The sequence below is a fragment of the Bos mutus genome, chromosome 18 (genome assembly GCF_027580195.1).
Source record: "Bos mutus isolate GX-2022 chromosome 18, NWIPB_WYAK_1.1, whole genome shotgun sequence".
NCBI lineage: Eukaryota > Metazoa > Chordata > Mammalia > Artiodactyla > Bovidae > Bos > Bos mutus.
In genome coordinates this window covers 51,447,367-51,474,064 of record NC_091634.1, presented here as the reverse complement: position 1 = coordinate 51,474,064, position 26,698 = coordinate 51,447,367, and the positions used below count along the sequence as shown (strand labels likewise).

General features: G+C 53.7%; 1 protein-coding gene across 4 annotated transcripts in view; it reads left to right on the top strand.

Moving 5' to 3' along the window:
- KIAA0513 (KIAA0513 ortholog) overlaps window positions 1-24,748 on the top strand; it is a 60,493-nt gene extending 35,745 nt beyond the window's left edge. For all 4 annotated transcript variants that reach the window (XM_070388609.1, XM_070388608.1, XM_070388611.1 and 1 more), the window contains exons 2-12: window positions 2,686-3,193; window positions 5,117-5,216; window positions 6,014-6,087; window positions 9,180-9,250; window positions 10,528-10,732; window positions 11,071-11,111; window positions 11,582-11,660; window positions 14,229-14,306; window positions 18,216-18,296; window positions 18,692-18,786; window positions 19,738-24,748. In XM_070388609.1, coding sequence (XP_070244710.1) covers window positions 2,865-3,193; window positions 5,117-5,216; window positions 6,014-6,087; window positions 9,180-9,250; window positions 10,528-10,732; window positions 11,071-11,111; window positions 11,582-11,660; window positions 14,229-14,306; window positions 18,216-18,296; window positions 18,692-18,786; window positions 19,738-19,787 — 1,203 coding nt within the window. In that variant the 5' untranslated portion in view covers window positions 2,686-2,864 and the 3' untranslated portion in view covers window positions 19,788-24,748. The remainder of the gene's footprint in view (window positions 1-2,685; window positions 3,194-5,116; window positions 5,217-6,013; window positions 6,088-9,179; window positions 9,251-10,527; window positions 10,733-11,070; window positions 11,112-11,581; window positions 11,661-14,228; window positions 14,307-18,215; window positions 18,297-18,691; window positions 18,787-19,737) is intronic.
- Window positions 24,749-26,698: the final 1,950 nt, after the last annotated feature.

The window sequence follows — 26,698 nt, the reverse complement described above, 5'->3', positions numbered from 1 at the left end:
ATAAATACTGTTACAGACCACATAACTGTTTTTTCTGTTTGGAATTACTTTCCTAGAATAAATTTCAAGCATTTGAATTCTTGGATCAGAGGAAAGAAAATTAAAAATTATTGAAATTGCTTTCTAAAGTCTTATTAATTTTATCCCTGTTGCTGGAATTGTTTGAAAATATTAGTTTTATTATCATCTCATCTGCTTTGAAAATTTATAGTTTTCTAATTTTTGCTTACGTTGTAGTGTAAGCTGGTACCTAATTGTTTTGATTTGCCTGTCTATATGTGTGGTTATTAGTATGGGTTGAAGAATTGTCTAAGAATTTAATAACTTCCTTTTGTATGCCTTGCCTAATTGAGTAGTGTTATAGATTTTTTAAAAATTGGATTTGGGTGAATTTCTCACATAAGTATAATTAACTCAATTTTTCTTATCATAGTAGCTGCACACATTTTCCCTAGTAGTGTGATTTTCCATTTTTAACATCTGTTGAGTCGTTATAGGCGTGATCTTCTCTTCTCTGGAGAGCTGAGAGCATGGTTGTCCGAAGGACCTTAGAGCCCTCCCCTGCCCTTGATGTCTCTGACCAGGCCCTGGCCCAGGGAGCAGAGGCCACAGCTCACCCGCCCTGCTGGCACAAAGTGCCTGGGGCTGGCCCAACCCCAGCCCACTGCTCCGTAGTCTCAGACTCTCTGCACACTTTGTGTTGTTCTTCTGGCCCAGAAAGTTCTTTCAAGCTGGGATTCATGCTGTATCTCTTTTTTGGACCAAGGCAGTCTTTGTAGGACTCTCCTGAGTCCTGTATTGACAGGGAGGCAGCCATCCCATCCTTCTGACTCAGGACATATGAAAATATCCTGGGCTGGGGAATTTGGAGGAGCCCGTAATCGATCCATGGACATTAAGCTCTTAAGAGGCAGTAAATGCAGTTTTGATACTGAATTGCCTCACAAGATACGTTAGTTGTACGGTACAGGAAGCCACCTCTCTGCCAGGTGTTGTCTTAGATATTTGGGATCTGTAGAGGCAGAGGACAGGGACAGGGGCCCAGGATCAAGGTGGACTCATATCAGGAGGGCTCCTCTCTTGTCACTGGGGAGGTACCCCAGAACTGGCAGGTGACCCCTGAACTGAGTGGTGGAGACCTGGTTAGAAGCAGAGATCCTAATCCCAGTTCTGCCTGCATCATCAGCTTCCCGACTCCCGGCGCATGTTCACAGTCAGGTCTGGTCATCCATCCAGCAAACATACAGTGGACACTTAGTTAGGACTCTGTCCCGGGCAGCATAGTAAAAAGCAGAGACATTACTTTGTCCACAAAGGCCCGTCTAGTCAAGGCTATGGTTTTTCCAGTGGTCATGTATGGATGTGAGAGTTGGACTATAAAGAAAGCTGAGCAATGAAGAACTGATACTTTTGAACTGTGGTGTTGGAGAAGACTCATGAGAGTCCCGTGGACTGCAAGGAGATCCAACCAGTCCATCCTAAAGGAGATTAGTCCTGGGTGTTCATTGGAAGGACTGATGTTGAAGCTGAAACTCCAGTACTTTGGCCACCTGATGTGAAGAGCTGACTCTTTTGAAAAGACCCTGATGCTGGGAAAGATTGAGGGCAGGAGGAGAAGGGGACGACAGAGGATGAGATGGTTGGATGGCATCACAGACTCAATGGACATGTGTTTGGGTGGACTCCAGGAGTTGGTGGTGGACAGGGAGGCCTGGCGTGCTGCGGTTCATGGGGTTGCAGAGTTGGACACGACTGAGGGACTGAACTGAACTGAACTGTGCCGGGTGCTCGCGTATTGCTACAAAGGTGGCTGAGGCATGGTCCACCCCTCAGGGGATTATACTTTAGTGGGGTAAGCAGGAATACTAATATCTATCTGTCAAACAAGGAGACTTATTAAATGAGTGTCAGTAAAGTTCCAGTGTGGCCACACAGGAATCAGTAAATAGATTGCACAGGGTTTGAGCAAAGGGTCTGTGAAGAGGTGGTACTCAGCCAAGTCTAGAGGGATGAATAGAATTCCGGGTGGGGCGAGGAAGATGGAGGGGAAGGGAGAGGACCACTCAGCCTAAGGGTCAGAAGGATGGGCAGCAGGAGGTGGGTGCCGTTGTCCAGGGTGGCCCTGGTGCAGGGAGCGGGCAGGGAGGAGGAGGTGGGTCTGGTTGGCAAATGCCCCTTAGAAACCATGGAAGGGTTTGAGGGGTCATGATGACCCCACGTGTGACAGCCAGGGAGGCCCTGGGTCTTAAGTCGGCAAAAGCTGAGAAGGGGACCGGGAAGGGTGAGCCTCGGGCCTTGGAGGTGAGGAGCCCATGTGCGTAGCCTGCGCCTGAGGACACCATCTTCCACGGCTGCTGATCTAGCGACAGCCCGTGGCGGGTGATTTCCGGTTTTATCGGCCTCGGCCTGGTCAGCTGGAGTGGGGAGCGGGCCAGCGGGAGCAGCCCCTCTTGAGGTCTGCTTGCTTAGTCTGGAGAAAGCCTGATTGGTGTGTTTGTTCGCTGTTTGACCATCGTATGGCGGATGCTTAATGGTGAGGGAGCAGCAGAGGACATCAGCAGAGAGCTGGCCCAAATTCTGGAAGTTGGGAGCTTCTTCTGATGGGGCAGGAGTGCCCTAATTCCTTCATCTAAGTTGGGAAGCTCTCATGGTGAGAACGATGATGTGTCTCTGCTTCCATTACAGATGCCTTAGGGCCCCCTGGGCCATCTGGAGGAGTCGGTCCCAGCGGCCAGCAGCTCCCAAGCAGCGCACATGCGCCCGGCGGGCTCCCGCTCAGCCTCGGGCTACTGCTGACGCACCTGGGAGCCCCGTGCCCCAGCCTCCCCACCCGACGTCCTGGTTCGCAGCCCCCCGCCTGAGCCATGGAGGCCCCCGAGGTCCCTGTGGGCTCGCTGATTGACTTTGGGGCCCAGCCGTCTGCCTCCTCGCCGCTGGAGGCGCCGCCCCCGAAGCTGCAGGATGGGGATAGCTCCCCAGGAGAGGGCGCCTCGGAGAGCGAGACCACGGAGTCCGCGGACAGCGAGAACGACATGGGCGAGTCTCCCTCTCACCCGTCCTGGGGCCAGTACCGCCGCTCCTCCTCCAACGAGTCCTTCTCCTCCAACCAGAGCGCAGACTCGGCCAAGGACGAGGAGCCGCTGGAGCTCCGCGAGTTCATGCGCGGCTACGTGGAGAAGATCTTCTCTGGAGGGTAAGCCCCAGCCCTCACCCGCGGCTGGCACCTCCTGGGCTCAGCGCCACCCGCTGCCTGCAGACCCCCTTGGGAAGATCCCCCCGCTCAGGGCTTGGCTTTGCTTCCTCTGCATCTGAGGTGAGCCCCTATGGGCATGCCTTCCAAGTGTTGTAGCTGACAGTGAATTAGGGGTGCTGCAAGGCCAGAAGGTTTCAGGTACCAATCCTCTTGGTACGCTGACAGAGCTGCTAGGATGGGGACTTGCCCTCGCACCTTTCCCCAGCCTCGCTTTGGTGGCTCCTGACGGTTTGAACCAGGAGCATTGATAGCTGCACAGAAGTAGAGGCTGGACCTGGGAATCTGTTTCACAGCTGTTACCAGCTCAGCAGGGGAAAGGGAAACATGGGGTCAGTTCTGGCCTTTGCTGCTGTGCAAAGTCTTACATCTTTGCACAGCAGCACGTGAAATGCTGAAGGTCCCTCCTCAGGACCTGCAGCATCAGCACCATGGGATTGTTAGAAACGCAGAGTCCTGGGCCCCAGCCGACCCACTGAGTCAGAATCTGCATTTTAACAAGGCCTCTGAGGTGGGCACATGTTGTGGCCTGAGGAGCTCTGGCCAAAGGGCCCCTTTTCCAGCTTTGTTACAGCGTAAGAAGGATTTCTGCCTGTTGACCACACACAGCCAGGATGTTGTTTCCTGTGTGCTTTAGCCCCTCAGTGGTTGACTGGCAGGGTGATTTCCACCTCTTGCAGATGTGGCTCAGTTTTCTCTGCGATTGGAGAGGGAAAGAGTTTATTAGCATCCTAATAATTGTCCATCCCCCAAATGCTTTTATGTGTGATTTTGAGTGCATTCTGGGAGAGCAGTAGATGGCTTCCTACTTATTTTGTTTGACTCACACTGAAATTAGTCAGCTTTCTCCAAGTACACCCAGTTAATGAAAAGGGGAGAAAGCTCAGAAGCTCACTGACTTGCCAGGAAGGCCAGTTCGATTTGTGGCAGCCTGTCTGTGGGCAGTATGGGACCTGGACAACTGAGTCAGATGCCTTGTCAAGAGCAGTCATTCCAAAGCTGCATGCACATGCCTGGCAAATTCTCACATTTCATCTGGTGTTGGTATTTTGGGATCAATGAGGCCAAGATGTTTTCTATGAAACCTTAAATAAACGAAATTGCAAAAGCCAATTGACCTTCAGCCTTCTGCTACCCTATTTTAGTCATTAGATTGGAGGTAGAGTACTGCCCCCCTCACCAACTAAGGTGATTAGAAGTGGTTTAGATCAGGTGAGCATGTTGTCCACCCTGGGGGTGGTGACTCGCAGGCCTGAGGCCCCCTCCCCAATCTTCACCCCTTACACACAGAGCCGGGGAGCATCAGAGAGCAGACTGGCCCTTCAGAAGTGAGTGGAATAAGCAACGAGGCCCTCTGATGGCTGGAGGGGCATCAGACTATGGGCTCCATATGTCATACTGAAACTGAGCAGGTTAGGAATTCTTAACTCCAGTGGGTGGCTCCATACCTCATCAGCTCTAAAGATGAGGGGAAGTCGGGTGAGTTGGAGAGCCCAGCTGTCAGAGGCTTGTGGACCTGGTGAGTGCCCAAACCTCACTGAGACGGGCAGTCTCATGGGCTTTGGAGCCAGGAAGTCTAGATGGGGCTCTGCTTGCTGTTCCCCAGTTGTGTCTGATCCTTGAGCCAGGCTCCTCATCCTGGAAACAGCAGTAACCCCATTTCCTCTCGGGGTTGCCCAGAGGCTGGGATGTGCCTCTGCACTTGATGGAGTGCAGTACCATCGGGGAGCCGAGGCGAGGATGGGGATCCGGGGTCCAGCGTCGCCTGCACTTAGGGTTTCCTGTCCTTCCTCTTCCCCGACTGTAGTCCTTTTAGTTCCAGAGGATTAAAGCTTTCCTGTCTTTCCCCTCTGCCCTCTTCTGCAGGGAGGACTTGGACCAGGAGGAGAAAGCCAAGTTTGGCGAGTACTGTAGCAGTGAGAATGGGAAAGGCCGGGAATGGTTTGCCCGGTATGTGAGCGCCCAGGTAAGGGGGTGACAGGGCTGTGGGGTGGGGCAGCCCACCTGCTCAGGAGAAACGACCCCACAGGAGAAACATGCGAAGCTCATCTAGCGATGTTTCGAAAAGGCCTGTTTAGAACAGTGGAAGATGCAGCCCGGCCTCTCAGCCACAGGAAATCCCAGGTGTGTTCGTCTTTTTAAAGACAAGCACGTAGGCTGTGTCCCTGCGTGTTTTTATTAAAGAACCCACAACATTCAGTTTTCATAAAGTATTCAAGACAATGACAGCCGTGTTAGCTCAGATGAGAAGTTTTATAAATAGCCAACAGGTTCTTTTTTTGTTTTTCCTGTAAAATGAAGTTCTTAGTTTTTAAAGTACTTTTTACTAACATAACTTTGCAAAGCAATTATGCTCTGATAATAAAATTTTTTAAAAAGTATTTTTTTATCACAACTAATTTATTCTTACAAGAAAAATTAGAAAATGCTGGTAAGCAAAAGTAGAAAAACTGCCCATAAATCCCCCATCCAAAAAATAGCCAGCCTTGCCACCTTGGGGTTGCATATGTGTGGGTGAGCGGGTGAAGTTCCTAGCTTTTAAAATCTCACAAAGAGACACAGGGAATGATGTGGGGCAGTCTGGGGGCAGGGCAGCCCTTTGCTGAGTCCGGGTTTTTGTGGAGCAGGGCTCGTGCAGGGCTCGAGTAGGGCTGCATTTAGAGATGCTCGGCACTTGGAGACACTGTGGTGAACCTGCAGCCCCTCTGAGCTGAATACAGCCCTGCCAGCGGCTGCCTGACTGTCTGCCCTCTTCCTGGACAGCGCTGCAACTCCAAGTGCGTCTCGGAGCCCACCTTCTACCGCCTGGTGCAGTCCTTCGCGGTGGTCCTGTTTGAGTAAGTGATATCGCGGCTCAGAGCCTCCGTCCTAACTGCTCATCTTTCCTCTATCCCCGCCCAAGAGACCCCAGTCATGAGTACCGGCCCCACACATGCGTCGTGAGCTCAGTTGCTCTGGCGCTCCCCGGCCTCTGCTAGGAGTCGTGACCAGCATCTCGGGGGAGAGTGCACAGTCCCCCCGACCGGCAGGAGGGGAGAGGGCCACAGCTGGGTGTGAGTCAGTCCCCCCTTCCTGTCTGGAGACAGGCTGTGATTCCACGGCCCTCCCTGCCCTCCTCCGGCCCAGATCGGGGTTCTCTGGACTTCCTATAGTGACGTGCTGTATACTCTCACCACCCACTAATGAGATGGCTGGATGATGTCACCTGCCCGGAGTCCTAGTGAGGCACTGCTGGGGCCTTTTGTCTCAGAGGGTGTCCTGAACCATGTGGGCTGGGGAGGAAGCCCCCCGCCAACGTGTGGCTGTGGAGGCTGGCCGATGACTCATGGGGCTCCTGCTCCTGAGGCCTGGGGCTCTAGGACTCTTGACCTGATTCAGACGCCCTGGACATGCCCTCCGCAGTGTGAACGGGAGGAGCCATGTCTGCCTGGGGGTAACTAAGCAGTGACTTTAATCATGGGGTGGGTGCATGGGAAACTGGGGACAGAGGGAAGCCCTGACTCTGATCTGACCGTCATTTAAACCCACTTGCCCCCATCAACTCAGTGTGGCCTTGGAGCAGGTCCTGGTCTGTGGCTTAGGCTGTAGCCACTTTCCCGTGTCTCCCCACCTTTTTCTCTTCCCCATGAACACAGGGCATGGACTGGAGGAAAATTGCCAAAAGAAAGGAGCCCCTGTTTTTCTTACACTTGCTCGGAATGTGCCAAGTTCCGGGTGTGCTCAGGAGGAATCCAGGTCTGGGAGCTGGCCTGGGTGGAGAGGCCTTGTGGAGGGAGTCGAGGGCCCACACTCTCTGGGGGTGCATCGGGAGCTGCACAGAGCAGCCCCAGGAGGTCAGGGGTCAGCACACTCTCCTGCCCTGAGGACACTTCAACCTCCAGACATTTGTATCTATAGGAACTTTCATGAATGTATACTTTTTATAGATAGTGTCATATATGGTATGCCCCGTATGATAACATGCTTATCTGATTCTCCATTTTTCTTTCAATTATTCCTTAAATAAGTATACTGGGTGGTTGGGGGAGTTAAATTTTAAACACAGACTCCTTCCATGACTTTGTTTGTGAGCATATATTTTTTTATGGTTGCAAAAAATATTTATAGAAATGTAGCTTTTTAGATTTATTGGATTATTTTTATGTTAAATGATAAAGTGGCCCTCATCCTATTGTTTTGGAAAAGGCAACGGCAACCCACTCCAGTACTCTTGCCTGGAAAATCCCATGGACAGAGGAGCCTGGTAGGCTGCAGTCCATGGGATCGCGAAGAGTCAGACATGACTGAGCGAGTTCCCTTTCACTTTTCACTTTCATGCATTGGAGAAGGAAATGGCAACCCACTCCAGTGTTCTTGCCTGGAGAATTCCAGGGACGGGGGAGCCTGGTGGGCTGCCATCTATGGGGTCACACAGAGTCGGACACGACTGAAGTGACTTAGTAGTAGTAGTAGCATCCCACTATTTAGATAATGTCTGTTGATTTTCTTTTTTGAAGTAATGCTTATCTGAAGTGAAAAACTAAACAGGAAAGAAAGTGCATGAAGGAACAGAATGGAAAGACACAGAAGCCTAAGAGGAAACGGAAAGGCTCTCTCACTTCTGGTCCATCTCCTAGTGATAACCCCACTCTTAATAATGCATGCACCAGCAAGGATATACTTCTTCTAAAAATGCAGTCCCGTGCGTTTGCATTCCAGTGCTGCATCTGTCATGGCTATGAGGTGTTGTAATATATGAATGCATGACTATACCAAGATTTACTCAGCACCTGCCCTGTTAACGGGCTTTAGCTGATTCCTCCTTTTCTTCTCTAATTCATGGTACTGCAGTAGACATCCAGAGAAGGCAATGGCACCCCACTCCAGTACTTTTGCCTGGAAAATCCCATGGATGGAGGAGCCTGGTAGGCTGCAGTCCATGGGATCGTTAAGAGTCAGACATGACTGAGTGACTTCACTTTCACTTTTCACTTTTCACTTTCATGCATTGGAGAAGGAAATGGCAGCCCACTCCAGTGTTCTTGCCTGGAGAATCCCAGGGACGCTGGGAGCCTGGTGGGCTGCCATCTATGGGGTTGCACAGAGTTGGACACGACTGAAGCGACTTAGCAGCAGCAGCAGCAGCAGCAGCAGCAGTGGACATCCTTATAGCTTTGCAACTACAGATTGCCAGGGGCAGGCAGGTCCTGTTTTTGAAGTTTTTTCCCCTTTTTTTGTTTGCTAAGTTGAATGGATCCATGTGTATCTCATACTCTCAATATAGTAAGTACAGTCCTTTACATTTGTAGGACATCTTCTAGCCTAGTGCAGGCTCTGGTATGTAATTGATTACTTTGATTTTCAGCAAGTGGTATAGGGTAGGTAGGTATTCATATTCCTAGTCATTCTCAAAGTGCTGTCTCTGGGCCAGGAGCCTCAGAACATCAGCCTCCCAAGGCAGTTTGTTAGAAATGCATGTTCTTGGGCCCTGCGTGAAACCTGATGACCCAGAGACTCCAGGGTGGACCCAGCAATCCACATCCTAACACGCTCTCCAGGTGGTCCTGGTGCTGCCCACGTCTGCGTATCACCCAAGCCCATGCTCCTTCCCGAGAAGTAGGGCCAGACGCAGATATAGGCCTGAGATGCGAGGCCCAGCCTCCAGTTCTGGGGCTGCCCTTTGGGGCGGGGTCGAGCTTCCTGGGCCCTGGCTGTCCCACCTTGACAGTGAAAGAGGCCTGGTAGCTGGATGGCGAGGGCCTTCCCACCCAGAATCAGACCTTCTCCCAGGCCGTGTCCCTGGACTCGGGGAGCTCTTTCTGTGGCTTCTCCAGAGCATCAGGTGGGTGAGGTAACAGACGTGCCTGTGAGTATGCTGGTCCTCTCAGGAAGGTGCAGAGGGAAGCGGGTGGGAGGACCCGTTAGCCAGTTACCGCTCTTCTCATTTCAGGTGTCACCAGATGGACGACTTCGGGCCCGCCAAGAACCTCATGACCATGTGCTTCACCTACTACCACATCGGTGAGGCCCCAGCGCGGCTCACGGGGAGGGCAGACCCTCACCTTCCAACGCCCATCGAGTGGAGATTTCTTTTTTACTTAGTTTTTACTTTTTGGCTGCACTGCGTAGCATGTGGGATCTTACTTCCCTGACCAGGGATCGAACCCGCAGCCCCTGCAGTGGAAGCACAGAATCTTTATCACTGGAACTCCAGGGAAGTCCCCAGGTGGGGATTTCTTAAGGCAAAGCTGCGGGGTGTCCAGAAAACAAAGGGAGCTCGTGTTAGGATAGGGACGAGGAAGAGGGAGGCTCCTGGAACAGGAGGAGAAGGGCCCACAGCATGGGTCGGGAGGCTGAGGGTCCAGCTGTGAGGAAGCGAGAAGGTGGACACACGGGGCAGGATGTTTCAGGGTGGATGCCGGATGGCTGGTGTGAGGATGTGCAGGTCTCATGTTCCGGGTGAACGTGAATGCAGGGTCAGCTGTGACAAGGGTGAAGAGGAGCAGCTGGGTTGTGGGCTGGAGCTGCCTCTGAGCAGAGGGCAGGTTGACCTGTGCTGGCTCGTGGCCCTGGGGCCTCCCGGTGCATTGCAGCTGGAGGGCTCCCCTGGTAAGCTCCTTGAGCTGCAACCACAGACACTTGTTCAGGCCTCCTCAAGGAGAGGGCTTCTGGGAGCCCACCCAGGGGCTGGAGCTGGGTCAGGGCAGCACTGGCACCGTGGGTTCACTCTAGCATCCCCTTCCTTGTGTCTCAACTCCGTCCTCCCCTTGACAGCTATGCACTGCCCACCCTCTCCCCACCCTCTGCGCTGCTATAGCTGCTGGCTTGACTCCTCAGCTTGGGGCCCTTTGGCCTGAGAGAGCAACCTGGGCCTATGGGGCTGCCTGGACCTTGGTCGGTACACGGCCTTGGGGAAGGACATTCCTCCTTTCTCCTGGCTGCCCTCCTCCACCATCTCCCGTGCCCAACACCCTCCTGTTTCAGGCCCAGCCCGGCCACGCAGCACACTCTGTGTGCTACCCTCTACCTATGTGCGCTGCACACCCGCCTTCTGGACTCAGTGCTTCTTCGGGGCTGGGTCCCTGCCTGTTTCCTCTTCCATCCCTGGTGACACCTGGCTGACCTGGACACAGTAGGTGCTTAGGGGCCATCTGAGAGCACAGGGGCCCAGGCCCTGTGCTTTCTCGAGGGCATCCCTGAGCCCCTTGCTTCCCATCAGCATGTCCAGCGATGGCAGAGGCGGCGAACCCAGCCTCTGTGGTTCCAGTCGGTTCTCATCCCTACTCTCCCACCTCCAGGTAAACCGCACCCGCTCCCCACAGAGTCCAAGGAGAAGCCGACTGGGAGCATCGACTCCTACCTGAAGTCAGCCAACAGCTGGTTGGCAGAAAAGAAGGACATTGCCGAGCGGCTGCTGAAGAACACATCGGCCAAGACAGAGAATGTCAAGGGCTTCTTCGGGCTGGAGACCAAGCCCAAGGGGCCCCCAGCCAGGAGGAGCGAGTGAGTGTGCCCCGTGTGCGCCCCTCCCTGACCACGAGTGTGACCAGGAGGCTGCTCCCTGGCCTGGTGGTAGAAGCACCTCAGCCTCCTCGGCTGTTGTTGGGGCCTGAGAGCCACTCTTGGGAAGCGCAGCTGTTTCCCCGCCCTCCAGAGTTTTCCACATCTCAGTTCTAAAAGACTAGCGATTGGTGAACGTAGCATTGATTTCATGCACATGCTTTCAGAAAACCACCCAAATGTACACATGTACATAATCCTGTTTAAGCAATCTTGAAGGGTTCTTTGGGAAACCGGGGGTTGGGGGTTGTTTTGTCACTTCTGTGGTTTCTCTCCCCAAGGGAGGAAGAGGGCAGACCCCAGGAGAAGCCGCGGAAGACCGGTGAGTGCCTCCCTGGGCCCCAGGGCTGTGGGTGCCCGGGTGGCACCACTGCAGCCGCTCGGGGCCTTAGTTCAGTCCACAGCGAACCAGCAACCCTCCGGGCAGGTGACCACACATCTGGGGCTCGAGCTTCCCCGTGGCAGGAGACACTGTCCTGTGTGATTCTCCAGTTGCTCCTGCTCCAGCCTGTAATTTCTTACTGAATTTCCATGGAAAAACCACTTCTCTAGGGACCAACTTCTCATCCCAGGGACGTCAAGGAACGTTTCCAGGGTGGGGGAGCCGTTCCTGGGACCCTCCCTGGACTGAGTCCTCAGGGCCAGGCCTGAGCATGCCGTTACTGATGTGGGCCTCAGTGTGGGCCCTGGAATTTCCCCTGCGTGTCTGTGTGACTCTGGGGGCACATGGGGCCTGCCGGGAGGGCTGCTGGGGCGGTTTGCCCTGCTCAAGTCTCCCTCCCCGTCCCACAGTGACTGTGTGCAGCCCGGAGGAGGAGAGGAAAGGAGAGAAGATCTACCTGTACACACACCTGAAGCAGCAGCCTATCTGGTAAGGCCACCCTCCACCTGGAGGGCAGCAGCTGCCAGCGCCTGCGTCCCCATTAGAAATAACAATAGCGAGTGTTGGCGGGGATGCGGGGAAATTAGAACCTCATACACTGCTGGTGGGACTGTCCGAGGCAGCAGCCACTGTGGAAGACAACCTGGCAGTTCCTCAGAGGTTAAACAGAGTTCTACCCCATGACCCAGTAATTCTACTCCTGGGTAGATGAGCAAAAGAATTGAAAACAGGTACTCAGGCAAAATCTGTGCACGTACGTTCATGACACGCTGTTCATAGGAGCCCAGAGGTGGGAACAACCTGATGTCCATCCATGCAGATGCACAAACTGTGGGCTGTTACTCAGCTACGTAAAGCAATGGGGCGCCCACACCCGCCACAGTGTGGGTGGACCTGGAAAACATTCTGCCAAATGACCAAAGCCAGACCCAAAGGACCACGCAGTGTATTTACATAAAGTGTCCAGGAGGCAAAGCCCTGGAGACAGAGTGGATTGGTGGTTGCCAGGATCCGGGGGAAGCAGGGAATGAGATGATGAAAATGTCCCAGAAACAGATAGTGGTAATAGTTGCACAGTTGCACAAGTCCATGAATAGGCCACAACCCAACCCCCTGAGTTGTAGACCACAGTGTGGGTTTTCTGGTATGTGAATTATGTCCTAGTCCAGCTGTTTTAGGAGAGGGAAATGGCAACCCACTCCAGTATTTTTGCCTGGAGAATCCCAGGGACAGAGGAGCCTGGTGGGCTGCTGTCTATGGGGTCACACAGAGTCGGACACTACTGAAGCGACTTAGCAGCAGCAGCAGCCAGCTGTTTTACCTATATAAATAACGTACGCACTCGAAGGCCATGGAGTGGGAGACCCATGGTCAGGGGACACCCCACCCTCTGCTGTGAGCACACCCTCATCCCTCCAAAGCCTCTCTGTCCACGTGTTTTATTTTATTTACTCACAAGTTGGAGGCAGATTAGCATCTGGAACCCGAAGGGTGTCAGACGCTCCCCTCCCGTGAGGATTACAGTCTAGCGGCATGAGAGCTTGGCACAACAGGACAGGGTGTGGGAGACATGTGGCCGGCCAGAGCTGGGCTGCAGCTGTCCGGAAGCCTGTGGCCCCGGGCTGCAGGGCCAGGCTTGGGTGGCAGCAGGGAGAAGCCCACCAGCCTGGGGCCCACGTCCATGATTTAACTCGGGCCCCTTTGGGCTCAGCTGGGCTACTGTCTTACCTTCTGCTTCAGGGCTCAGCACACTTTTCTGTGGAGGGCTGGGTGATAAATCTTTTAGGCTTTGCCCGCAACCACTCCACTCTGCCTCTATAGTGCAAAAGCTGCCATGGACAGGATGTAAGTGGGTGATCGTGGCTGTGAGCCCTTAAAACTTGATTTACACAGACACAGAGGCCTGAGTTTGGCCCATGTGCCATGGGTTTGCCGACTCTGATCTTTGGGAAGAATGGTTCTGTCTTGTGCGACCCTATAAGCGTGTCTGCTCTCTGCGCATGGCCTGTCCCTGCCAGATTCCCATTTCCGTTAGTAGACGCTGCTCTAGAAGAGCAAGTCTCCTTGAGGCCTCTGCTTCCTGTTGGGAGCCTCAGGGGAGACTGAGAAGGGGAAGTGGTTTCATCCGTGTCCTACAGGTGAAGGTTCTGCCTTCCCAGATTATAGGTCCTGGGAGACATGCAGATGACCCCAGGACACACTGCCGAGGCCCAGGAAACCAGCTCCACTGAGGATGAAGGCACATACGCCTTTACGGTCCATGTGGAACTAAAGAGGAAACTACAGAACCTTTTGATGAGGGTGAAAGAGGAGAGTGAAAAAGCTAGCTTAAAACTCAATGTTAAAAAACCTAAGATCACAGCATCCAGTCCCATCACTTCATGGCTAATAGAAGGGGAAAAAGTGGAAACAGTGACAGATTTTATTTTCCTGGGCTCCAAAATCACAGCGGATGGTAACTGCAGCCATGAAAATAAAAGTCACTTGTTCCTTGGAAGGAAAGCTATGACAAACCTAGACAGCATGCTAAAAAGCAGAGATGTTGATTTGCTGACAAAGATTCATATAGTCAGAGCTATGGTTTTTCCAGTAGTCATGTATGGATGTGAGAGTTGGACCATAAAGAAGGCTGAGCACTGAAGAATTGATGCTTTCAAATTGTGGTGCTGGAGAAGATTCTTGAGAGTCCCTCAGACTGCAAGGAGATCCAACCAGTCCATCCTAAAGAAAATCAACACTGAATATTCATTGGAAGGACTGATGCTGAAACTGAATCTCCAATACTTTGGCCACGTGATGCTAAGAGCCGACCCACTGGAAAAGGCCCTGATGCTGGGAAAGACTGAAGGCAGAAGGAGAAGGGGCGACAGAGGATGAGATGCTTAGAAAGCATCAGTGACTCAACGGACATGAATGTGAGCAAACTCCAGGGGATAGTGGAGGACAGAGGAGCCTGGCGTGTGCAGTCCATGGTCGCAAAGACTCGGACATGACTTAGCAACTGAACAACAACGTGGGCCTGAGACCCACTGCTTTCCCATCTTGTCTGTCTTGCAGGCACACGCTGAGGTTCTGGAATGCAGCTTTTTTCGATGCCGTCCACTGTGAGAGGAGAAAGCGGTCTCCCACGACCAGGTAGGAGCCAAGTCCAGGCCTGCCTTGCCTCAGGGAAGAGGACCAGGGAGAGGCTTTTTGGTCCCGTTTCTGAAGAGGACAGCAGAGGGACGAAATGGCTGAGTCCTCGCGTCTTGTGTTTCTTCCTTGAACCCTTCTGGCTCCGGTGCCCTGCAAGCTGCCTGAAGGGTCCTGAGCACACAGCTTCCGGGTTGGGGGGCCCAGCTTGCATGAGCGCTTCTCCTCCTGGGGCTCTGGCATGACTTGGCCTGACCCTCCTCAGAAATGCGAACTCCCACTGAACGAAGCCCCTGGGGCTCCCTTGGACCCACTCTGATTTTCTCTGTAAGAACCCAGGCTCCTGAGCTGGGACCCTGGCTGCAGGATTCATGTCTGGGGAAGGCAGTCGCTACTTTCAGCTGCCTCCTCTGGGCTGCAGCTTCCCCGGGGCCCCTTTGGAGTCCCCACTTTGTAACCATCAGCAGCGAGGAGTGTACATTGGGGCTCAGCGAGCCAAGGTTGGCGCCTGCTGTGTGCAGCAATAGGGCAGGGAAGGGGCAGCAGCCTCTCAGGCCTGGGTCACGTTATCTGCCCCTCCAGTCATGGGACTTTGAAGTCTCTGCATCTCTTCTCATTAATAAGATAAACCCCTTTCTTCTCGAACACTGGGGAGACCTCAGAACCTTTCTCCCGGCAGGAGAGAGGGCAGAGCCTGCTGGTTAATACTTCAGTCCACTGGCACTTAGGGGATCTTGAGTGAAATCTTTCTTTTGGGGGGAGAGTCAGTAAACCTCCATGGGGGCGGGATGGCCTGCTGTGGCTGTGTATCCTGGTAAGCAGGGAAGCACGTGGCGGGAGAGGTCCTGGACCGTTCCTTAGGATTCTAGACAGAACTCTCTGCTCTGCTGGGAGACGCAGACGCAGGAAACGCCTGTAGGTGAGGGGGATCTCATGTTGCTTTGCTCTCTGACATCTCGGCCAGCGCCCCCCACCTGCCCGGAACCCCATCTCCATCTCCGTCTCTGCTGTGATAACCCTCCTTCCGCGCTTGCTCTCTTTTTCCATCCACATATCTTGCATGAGTTTGACATGTTCCTCTGTTTACCTGTTTCTGCTGCCGCTCCAGAGGGGATGCTGGAGAGGAGGAGAAGAAGAGGTGTGTGTCCACGTGCCTGTCCCTGGACAGTGCGGGGCCCCTTCTAGGGCCACTGGGGGAGGGCACCCAGGTGCAGCTGGGACTCGCAGCTGGCGGGCCCGGCGCTGGGACAGGCTGGTGATGGTGGGGAGCTCGCCCACGATAGAGACCTTGAAATGGACAGGAGGCAGACACAGCCCCCAAGAACCCTGCAAGGCCTGGTGTGTGTCCTGAGAGGAGAGGACGGTGAGGTCTAGAAGGTCAGCTCTGACCGTGAGTGAGCCAGCCTCCACAGGCCAGTCTGGCCCTCCAAGCAGACCCTGAAACCACACCCTCCGGGTCACTTGTTGCCCACTTGGTTATTGATCCTGGCTGGAGCTGCCAATGCGGCCAGAGGACCTGTCTCTATAGTCATGTCCAGAGGCGTGCGGGCTCTGGCAGACCCTCGCCCACTTGGACGAGTCTGAGGGTCCCAGAGAAAGGACAGCTGCTCCGTGCCCCCAGCCACTGAGTGATGTGGGGCCTGTGCGTGTCAAGGGGCCTCTGAAGGCAAATGTCGAAGACTGGCTGCTTCCTGCGAGCCCACGATGGACTCTGACTTTGTTTGAAGTTGATATGTGTTAGATTTCTTCCTAAGATATTTTTAGAGTTAAAGGCCTGCCTATTCAAAATATAATTTCTGATAACAGTGCTTTTTTTAAATTTGGTGGAAATTTCCCAAAGCATGCTTCCTTTAATCAGTGATGTATTTTTAGTGCTTATTGTTCTATGTGAAATCTTGTCTTTTTTTTTTTTTCAACACAGCCTTATTATGGCTTTAAAAGGAGCACTTAAGCACAGCAGCTACCTCCGTTCATAAAAAGCCCCCGCGTTCCCACAGTCTCTCTAAGGGATAGGGTGATTAGCCAGCCTTCCCGGAGCAAGGATTCCCAGCACCGTGGCCGAGGTCTGAGCGGGTCAGAGCATCGTGGCCTCTGAGCCTCGTGAGGGCGAGTGAGTCTCAGCCTCACAGGCCTCCTCACCTGTGGCGGGTGTGGTCTGGCCGTGCACCTCCTAGACCTGCCCCCGGGACGCCCTGAGACGGGGGACCAGAGTTCAGCTCTGGGTCCTTGGGCAACCTTGCGTCTCCAGCGTGATTTCTCTCTGGCAAAGTCGGCTGACAATGCCATCAGCATCCTCTCTGTTCTCAGGAGGCCTCCTGTTCTGTAACCTGCTCGTCACATCCAGATTCTCACTGTGGCATTTTAGACACATGACCTGCTCTCTTGTGGTATTAGACTTCCACCAATATTGGACGTCGGACTCAGTTTTAAAGAATTGATTTGATTGTAGGCATCCCCTGATTGACCTTCTGCCTATTTTGTCAGAGATCAGATTAAATGTCCCAACTCTAGTCCTCACCACAGCAAAAAAGTCACCTCTGCATCTACTGTCAGGACTACTGTGCTGCACAACTGCAAGGGAGCCACTTCCACATGGGATGGGGTTGTACAGTGCACGACCTGTGCAACTGTACCCAGCGAGCCGGGTGGTGGTGTGGGGATTTAATGCCTGGACAGTCCTAAGGGTGTCCACCAGGGGAAAGGGGATGGGAAGGAGCGTGGAATGGCATTAGTATAGTGCCTGGAAGCGCCTTCCAGGTGTCTTCGTGGCTGTTCTGCGAGCCTGAGGAGACTGGAGTGACACCTCCTCCTGCCTCTGCTGCGCCTTGGTGTCCTGTGATTCCCACTCAGCTGCAGCAGCACCAGTGGCCTCCCTCGGCCTGAAGAGGGAGAGGAGTCAAGAGTTGATGTTCTTGGTTCTGTTCCACTTCCTTTGGCTTTTCCATCACCCTGACCCTCCTCATACTCCCTCTTCTCTCCCTTTTATCTTTTTTTCTCTCAACCCTGTTTTAATCAGACTCCTTGTCCAGAGTGTAATTCTTAAGGGGAAGTAGGCATCTACTCATTTCCCAGATGGCCATGGGGCTGTCATGCCTAGGGGATGGGGGGTGCTGACTTCCCATGGAGACTAGCGATGCTCTGCTGTAAGGGGAGGGGCCGATGCCCTGCGGGGTCAGGTGGCCTGGGCTCTCTCTCGTGGACACAGCTCCTTAGGCTCAGAAGAGCACCCTCCCTGACTGAGCCCTGACCCCTGACCCTATGCTCCTGCACCATGGTCCCTCCTTGTAGAGTTTCCCATCTTTGCATAGAGGCTTTGCGCCATCTTCACTGAGGTCACAGGATAGCAGTCACCGGCCCTGGGGCGGCCATGCAGGGCGGGCCTTGGCCACGAGGAAGCCAGGAGCAGAGTGAGTGGCAGAGCTGGGCCAGCCTGGCAGGCGGCATGTGGTCAGAGGCTATGGACCCTGCCGGAGAGCTGGAGGCCTGGAGACAGTGGGAGGGGAGCCCCAGGGCCTCCTTGCTGGCTTCTTGACTCCCACTTTTCTCAGATACCGATGGGGCCCTGGCCTCTGCAGTTGTCCCTGCCTGTAACATGAGCTGTGGCCTCCTTTGTCCTTGAACCTTCAAAAAGGTGGGGGACAGGATTCTCATTTCCTAGCAAATGTTCTAGGTGACCGCTAAGTGCACACTGTCTCAGGGCCCTGGGTCTCATCTCCGCCAGGACAAGGTGATGAGTGTGTATATATCGCTCCCCCCTACTCAGGTAGGCTTCCTAGAAGCAGCACCAACAGCTCTTTGGCCCAGGAGTCCCCTCTGTGTCAGGGAGGCCAGCACCTGTAGGTCAGAGCAGGGGAGGGCCGAGCGGCGGGGACGCGGGCCTGAAGCCCCCCGCTGCCCCTCCTGTGCTTGCAGGGAGCGGTGGTGCCACATGACCCAGGAGGAGCGGGACGACAGCCTGCGGTTCAACGAGAACATCACCTTCGGGCAGCTGGGGTGAGTGCTACCACCCTGGGACGAGAAAGCAGGGCAGGCGGGGCTGGGTGCTGATACTGAGGCCCAGACTCAGTAAGGAGGGGCCGCCGGGTAAGATGCTCCTGGCGGGGGCTCCACTGGGGGAGTGCCACCCTTATGATGTCACATGCCCCTGACTCAGGGTTGTTACCACCATGAGTTCTTAAATGTCTCAGAAGCACACTATTCACTCCATTTGGCCTCCACACCGTTTCACGGTGAGCGAAGCTGGCTGGCTGAGGAGGCGATTTAGTTTTTCCTTCTTTCTAATGATTCCTGGCAGGCTGCTTATTGGGCCCCAGCTCCCTTCCCTCCCCCTCGCCCCCCGCCGCCCCGGGAGGTGGGAGGGGTGCCAGCTCATGGCCATGTTCCCCCAGCACGTTTACGCACAACATGCTGGCGTTCGGGCTGAACAAGAAGCTGTGCAATGACTTTCTGAAGAAGCAGGCGGTGATCGGCAACCTGGATGAGGGTGAGTGCCGGCCAGGCCGGCGGAGCTGGGGGTTCAGGAGCCAAGTGGGCTGCACGTGGGATCCCCGTCCCAATCAGAGAATTATCCCTACTTTACTTAGAAATGGGACGTTAAATGTTCCTGCCTGCCTAAGTGCGTGGGACACTTGTCCTTCGGTTTGGAAACCCAGTTCTGCTAAGTAGGAGTTGGTGGGGGGCGGGGGAGGGTTCTGCCCAGTCAGTGCTTAATGACAGGGTCCAAGTAAAGATGTAACTTGGCACTCAGACTCTGACCTAGAAAATGGACAGACTCTGGCCCCGAGTTGCCCTCCTTCTAAGTGACCAGCGTATGACCTACCTTGATTTCTTGAACCACACTGCCCTGGGAGGTCTGGGGGCGGGGAGGGGCAGAGGTCCTGAGGTTGGTTTTTCTAGAATCTCTGACTTCTGTAATGAAAGGAGATGCACTGCTGATGCCAACTTCCCTGATAAACAGCTGGCCTTTCTGCATCATCCCACATGATGGGTACCAAATGCCTCTTCCTTGTCCCCCGAAAAGCCTTCCACTTAGACATGTATTTGGCTAGACCAGTATTGTCCAAAACTCCACCCTGCACCAAGTCAAAGAGGGCCAAGGACAGGCGGCCTCAGGAGGTGCCCTGGACAGCCTCATGGTGCTGTCACCAGCCCTGTCACCCAGCACAGGGCAGAGCACCGTGCCCCTACCACATGGCCCCCCAGGACCCAAGCCTGGCTCCTGTGACACGTTCCTCCGCCCACACCAGGCTGCTGGGCCTACTGGCCCACCCTCTGTAGCGTCATTTCTGTGGGAAGATGCAGCCTGGTTCCCAGGAGCCCACCTCCAGGCTGCGGACACACCTGCGGAAGCTTGCACTCACCGTGCCTGTGAGAAGACCCTGCCTGTCTGTGTCGCCCTCTCCCTCATAAGGAATAATGTTGTTTTCTCTTGCAGAGCAGTACAAGCTGCTGAGCGACCACATCGAGCAGATGGCTGCCGAGTAGGCCACAGGAGGTGGCCCGAGACTCCCCCAGAGGACTGCAGCTGGCTGTTACCCCCCCTGCATGACATCGGCAGCACCTACGCCGCCCTAGAAGTAGCGGTTAGAAGAATCTGGTTGCCCATCCTCCCCACCTCCCTCTGCCTGTGTCTGCTCCCCACCTGCGTGCCAAAGTGCCCCTGGGATTACACAGCTAAAACCGAGGTGACTGTCCATACCCTCGAGTGGCAGGCCTGCGACCTGGGACTGAGGGGGCACAGAAGGAAGGATGCTGGGTCCCAGGTGGGCACGTGTCCATCACAGCCTCCTGCTGAGAAGACGGGGAGTGTGGGAAGGTAGGGAAGGGCAGATGTGAGCTGGCATACATCAGTCCCACGCCAGTGACACGGGGCAATTGGGAGTGAGGATCTGGGCCCCTCCCTGCAGGGCGGGACTGGGTTCCTTCCACAGCCACGCAGAGAGGGGACGGCCTCTCAGTGTCAGTCTGGGCTGGTACTGGGTGCCCTTTCCGTGTGACAGGAAGCTCCAGGAGGAGAGAGACACCCTCTGTTTCAGGGCGGGAGAGAGACCGAGGCAGTGGACGGCTTTCTTGGCTGCAGAAGGCCCAGCCACAGTCGGGGTGTGGGCTTCCGGGGACGTCACGCTCCAAGTGGCTGTGTTGGACGTACGCGGCCCTCAGGTGTCTGTGTGAAGCGTCTGAGATGTTCTTGGTCAGCTGACCGCTTGCTTCTGGGGCAGAGAGACTTCCACCACTCACTCCCTGGGGCCATCTGTTCCATGATGAAGCCCAGAAAAGAGAATTTTCTTCAGCAGCTTCAAGACATCTGCCCTTTCTAAGCAAACAGTGCTGCTCTTTATTTTTAAAAGACAGAAAAATCTGTGTCAGTTACAGGCATCGTGGCTCAGGTGGCTTCTGGTGGGGACTGTGTGATTCGCAGGGTCAGGCCCTCCACCCCAGCCACCTGGGAAGTCTGCACCTTCCGCTGCCTGAGCCCTCAGGCTGCTTTCCCGAGGACTCTGCAGACACCCCCCTCACCGTCGCAGGTGCTGGGAACCAGGGGTCCTCCCTGCAGGTCTGTCCAGGCACAGCCACCTAGCCCGAGGGACTGCAGTCTGGCAGCAAGCCTCCAGCATGCTGGCTGCCCTGGCCAGCCCGGCTCCAGGGCGCTGGCCTTGCAAGGCCAGCGGGGCTCTGTCCTTCCTGCCCTGGCCGTCCATCCCGCGTTCTCGCTCCACCTCCTGTAGCATGACAAACATGTCTGAGACTCCGCCCTCCAGGCAGCACATCACAGGTCCCCTCATGGGGGATGCCTCCCTGGAACGTTGCAGAGAAGAGTGAGTGTTAGTTGAGCTGAGCAACGCACGTCCTGGTGATCTTAAGAGAGGCGATGGGAAACACTCGGGACTCGAGTGCACTGGTGTGAGATGTCCTGCCAGGAGTCAGGGAGTGGGGGCTTGGGCTCCAGGAGCCCTGCTGTGTTCATGATGGCATGCACACCCGTGTGTGCGTGTCTGTGTGTGTATGCTGGCAGTCTCTCTGGCCACATCACTAAACAAAGCACAGTCGTGTGGCTGGTTTGCCTGTCCTGTGTGGGGGTAGGTCACGCCAGCTGGAAACCGGCCCAGTGATCAGATATGTCTTTCCTGAATGCAGTTCAGAGAAATAACATCCAGCTTATGAGTGTGCAGGCCCTCCTCAAATGCCTCCTGGGGTGATGCTGCCCCTCCTAAGACGTTCAACAATCCCCTGATGCTCTGTGCCGCACCCCCATTGAAGTCAGGGCCATGCCCAGTGACCAGCTTGTCTGAGGCCCTCGAAGGGCCATCTCTCCACTGTGTGTCATTGGCTTTCTTAGTTTTTTCTTAGTGGTTAGTTGAAATGCATTAACATTTTATTCTAAGGTGCCCAAAAGACTTATCCTTGTATATATAAGATTTGTGTGGAAGTGTGATTCACTCTGATTTCTGGAGGAAGACAGTAGCTTCTGGGTCTTTCCAGGGGTTCTGGGGAGTGGAGGGCTCTTTATCCCGGGTGGGGCAGGAGGACCCACGCAAACCAGGAAGGAAATGCAGCTTTGACTTCTCCAGGCTTTTCCAAGCACTTTCACTTCAGGATGATCCTGAGACCTTTTTCTTTTTTCCGTATAGGTCTCTTGCAATAGCAGTTGAAGGTAGAAACAAGGGTGGCTTTGGGTCTTTTCCCTTCCCCTTCATATATTAATAGGTCTCACTCCTGAGAGTAAGTCTGACCCCAAAACCGCTGCCTGAAACACTAAGCCCCATGAGGGGACACCACCAGAGACCACAGGCCTCACGGAGTGGCCGACGTCAAGGTGACTGGGAGGCTACTCTGCTGTCTCCTCTTGGTGACTGTCTTTGTCTGAGCATGTCACCTCAGGGTGTCTGGCCAGTATCACCCGGAGGAGGCACAGTGTCCCTAGCAGAAGCCGGCTGCTTGCCTCGCTGACACTTCCTCTCTTTGTCTTGATCTTCCCTGTGAGGCCCGGCCAGAACAGATAGCCCCAGGCGGGTGCTCAGAGGTGCCAGCGTGTGCAGAAGTCTCACCCACCACATGCCCAGGAGGCTCTGCTGAAAGTGCTCTCCTGGCCCTTCCTGTACACTCAGGGACTTCCTGTAAACTTAGGCTCAGGGCAGGAAGCATCGGGTCACATCCACAGGAGAGTTTCCCATCCCAGCATGTTCAGTGTTCCAAGCCGGAGCTTCAAAGGCCTGCGTTAGCAATGACATGGCGGGTCTCCTGCTGTCTGCCCTTCAGGGCTCTGTGAATGCAATGAGCCCAAATAGCTGATTCTCCCAAGTGAAAAGTACCCTGCTTTGCAAACAGGATGCTGTTGAGATGTGGCTTTGTTGTGTCTTCAGCCTTTGTTAAGAGTTCTAGCAATATTGATAGGTGTTTAAGAGGGACATGCTAACATTCAGATTGTATCTGCTGTGCGTGCATGTTTAACCAAAGGCAGGAGAACCAAGTTCTTATACTGTAAGTTATTTGTACAGTGAAATGAAGTAGACCGTGATTTTCCTATTGCCAAAAAAAAAAAAAAAAAAACCAACCAGGCCAAGGAGCTCTTAAATTACCAAAAGAAGGACTAGAAAGAGAGTTCAATTTCTGAGATTTGTGCTCCAGTGAAACCTCGGAGGGTCAAGGTCACAGGTGAGCCCACGCTGGGTCAAGGATGGAGACCCAAGGATGGAGTTCGAGACGCCGCCTGACCTCTTTCTCCTTCCCGGAGCCCGTGCTCACCTGTCCCTCCCCAGTTAGATGGTGACGTCCACTGCCGTGGAGAGAAGGTGGCAGCCTTGAGGTGTGTTTTTCTGCAGGCTGTTTTAAGTGGGTTAATTTATCAGCCAGAGCAGTGTATCCCAGTCTCCTGATGTGAGAAAAAGATGTGTTCACACCACAAAGGAGTTTGTCAGAGGTTTTGTTGAACCCAGGTGACCACAACCAGAAGTCAGGGCCGCAGCTTTGAGCCTGACCTTCCTGGGTTTCACTGCACCCTGACTGATTGGCTTTTCAGTTAGGGAGCATCCGGCAGGCCCGTGTGTGTGGTCAGATAAGCTGTGTGGCCAAATTACCTACAACTTGAGACAGCTGGGAAGCCAGGGGGCGGAGTCATTTGCCAGAGGAGTGGGGAGACTGGGAAGGGGAAGGGGAAGGGCCCTGCAGCAGCCTCGGGGGAGGGGGCAGCAGCTGGGCCATCCCAGGCTGGTCACCCCATTGGCTACTCACTTCTTCAGCCAGGGACAGAGCTGCGGGTTTGGGGGTCCACTGCCCCAGGGTTGTTCTTGTTCCCCCACCCAGAGCCCTTTAATTCCCTTGAGCCGTGCCACAGTACCTCCCTGTGGCCATGTGGCCAGGAGCAGGGCTGTGAGGGTTATCCAGAGAGCAGACATGGGGAGCATTTCCAGATGGTTCCCATCCAGGGGTACCTATCCAGGAGCGTCAAGATGCTCCTCATGGCTCCCCAGGCCTGTTCTGCTGCTGTCTCCCCGCTGTCCCTCCCCAAGCAAGCGCCTCAGACACGGTCTGCCTTGTCCCTAGGTGGCCTGGCTCTGGCCTGTGTCCCCAAGTCGGCTGATCAGTCTGAGCTTGAGACGAGTGGAAAGCTGGGGAGAGGACCCTCCCCTTGGCTGTGTCCCCAGGATTCAAGGGGGCCCTGCTCCTGTTGTAGAGTTCTTAGTTAGAATGGTCTGGGTTTTCTGTGTTCCCATCACTTCTCACAGGATCTCTGTGCAGGAGGGGTGACCTGCATCCTGACATGTCCTGCAGGGTCAGACCAGGGTGCTGTCTCTCATCACCCTCCTGAGTGGTGTGCTGAGCTCGGAGGAGGGCTCCTGGTGATGCCCCTTGGAGCCTTAGCGGGGCTACATCTGTCCTCTCCTTGGTCCAGGATGATACGCTTGTGGAAACAGAAGTGCTCAATGGGCTTTGTTCCAATGCACGGGCCCCAGATGAGGGCCCTGGTCTGTCCCTGTGCTGGAGGCTTGGGAGTCCCATGGACACCTTGAGAAGGACAGGCCAACCGAAGGAGATGCTCACACTCAGATGGCAGGCTCTTCGCCTTAAAATGTGTAGGTGAGAGAGCTTCGTGGCCCTAACCATGGCCTCTGGGCTGCAGAAGGGTCTCCCGCGTGCTTTCCCTGTTTCTCTCGCGCCCGTTGGTCTTGGACCCAAACATCCCATTGGCCACTTCCACACATTGCCCTTAGTGACCCAGAAATCAGGGTCAGTGATTCGAGTGTGTTATATGTATGGTTTCCCAGTTTTATATCCCATGAGGTTGCGTTCTACAAACTGTGTTTTCAGGTGGAGAAAGTTTCAAGATTGAGCTTTGAAAACAGCGCTAAAATCAAAGCTGTTTCCTGTGAAGAAAAAAAAAAAGTCCATATATTGCACCTCAGATTGTCAAAAGGTGGAAACTGAAATAAATTATCTCTAAAAAGGAAGTCAGTCTGTTGATGTTGAATTTTTGTTCTCACATACCCATGAGCACCTTTTAAAAATGGAATTTGCAATCTTGTCACTGACAGCAGTGGCTTTTCAGAAGAAAACACTTTTTTCTGGGGTCAAATAGTCGTTCTCCCCATTTAGGTCGAGCAGCTGAGTATCATACAGACGTGTGTGTGTCTCGTGGGAAGGGTAATGGGCGGAAGCAGTGTTCACTGCGTTGCCGCCAGGCGTGCGTGAGTGAATAGAGGAGCCTCGGCCCCCGGGATGCCTCCACCCGCTTCCAGCTGGCATTGGTCTTGCCTTTGAGCCCCAGCTGCCTCACTGTTTGCCTCTGGGGCTGAAGGGCTATGGGTACCGCTCCTGCCTGACAGCAGCAGGACACCTTCGTGTCGGTTCTTACAGCTCGGTTCAACAGGCATGTTTGGTGAAGTGGTCAACTTTCTCTCTGATTATAAGAGACCCTGAAAGTTATGCTCCTGCCCTTGCTCACCCCTCCTCCCACCTCCTGGGCCCAAAGGAGGGAAGCTAGGAATTTTATTCTCATAGGAGAGAGCCCATGAAGCTTGTCCAATGCCCAACTCTGGAATTAGGAACGATTGGTCTTTTCCGGGCATACTGGGGCCAGAAGGGGAGGGGAGAGGCCCCTTATACCATCAATTTACCTTTAATGAGCTCACACCATGTACCAGGTACCACCAGGCTCCAGGACCACAAGATGAACAAGCAAAGTCATTTTCCTTCAGGAACTCTAAGTGGGGTTGAGACAGCTGAGGTTAAAAAAGGTGCATTTGTGTGTGTGTGTGTGTGTCTGTGTGTGCACGTGCACACACAGAATATAAAAGTATGAGATAACATGTAAAGTGTGATGTTATATACAACTGATAAGATATTTTATAAATCATGTAATGCAGGAAATACAGAATGTTTTGGTTATTTTTGGAGTGGGTATCAAGGTGGGCTTCCCCAAGGAGGTGTCCTGAAGCTGGATTTGGGGTAATAAAAGTCACTAGTGAGGATGTTAATCCTGTGGTGATCTCATGAGGAGGGTTTTAGTTTTTTTTTTAAATTAAACTTTAATTGAAATATAGTTAATTTGCAATGTGTTTCAGGCATATAGCAAGGTAAGTCAGTTATACATATGTGTATAAAATAAGTTCATCTGTATCATATTTTAGATCCCACATATGTGATATCATATGATATTTGTCTTTGTCTGACTTCACTTCACATAGTATGATAACTTCTAGTTCCATCCATATTGCCATACAAATGGCATTTCATTCCTTGTTATGGCTGAATAATATTCCACTGTGTAAAATGTGATGATATATAATATATAATACAATCGATGATATGTGTACCACATCTTTATCCATTTCTCTGTCCACGGACCTTTAGAGTGTTTCCTTGACTTGGCTGCTGCGAGCAGTCCTGCTGGGGTAGGGATGCGTGTACCTTCTGCGGTTTTTGGTCATGCTGGGTCTTAGTTGCTGTGCGCAGCACTTCTCTAGCTGCAGTGTGTGGTAAAGAGTCCTGCGGTAAAGAGGGGGCTACTCCTCCCTGAGGTGTGTGGGCTTCTTACTGCAGTGGCTTCTCCTGTTGTGGAGCTTGGATGCTAGAGCGCCAGCTCCGTAGTTGTGGAGCACAGGCTTAGTTGCTTCGTGGCATCTGGAATATTCCAGGGATTGAACCCATGTCCCTTGCATTGGCAGGTGGATTCTTAACCACTGTACCACCAGGGGTCCCCACATATATCTTTTTGAAGTAGAGTTTTGTCTGGGTATATGCCCAGGAGTGGGATTGCTGGATCTTTTGGTAGCTCTACTTTTAGTTTTTTGAGGCACTCCAAATTGTTTGCCACAGTGGGTGCACCAGCTTACATTCCCACCCTTTTCTTCACACCCACAAGGAAGGTTTATTTTTCCCACTTTGCTGACAAGGCGCTT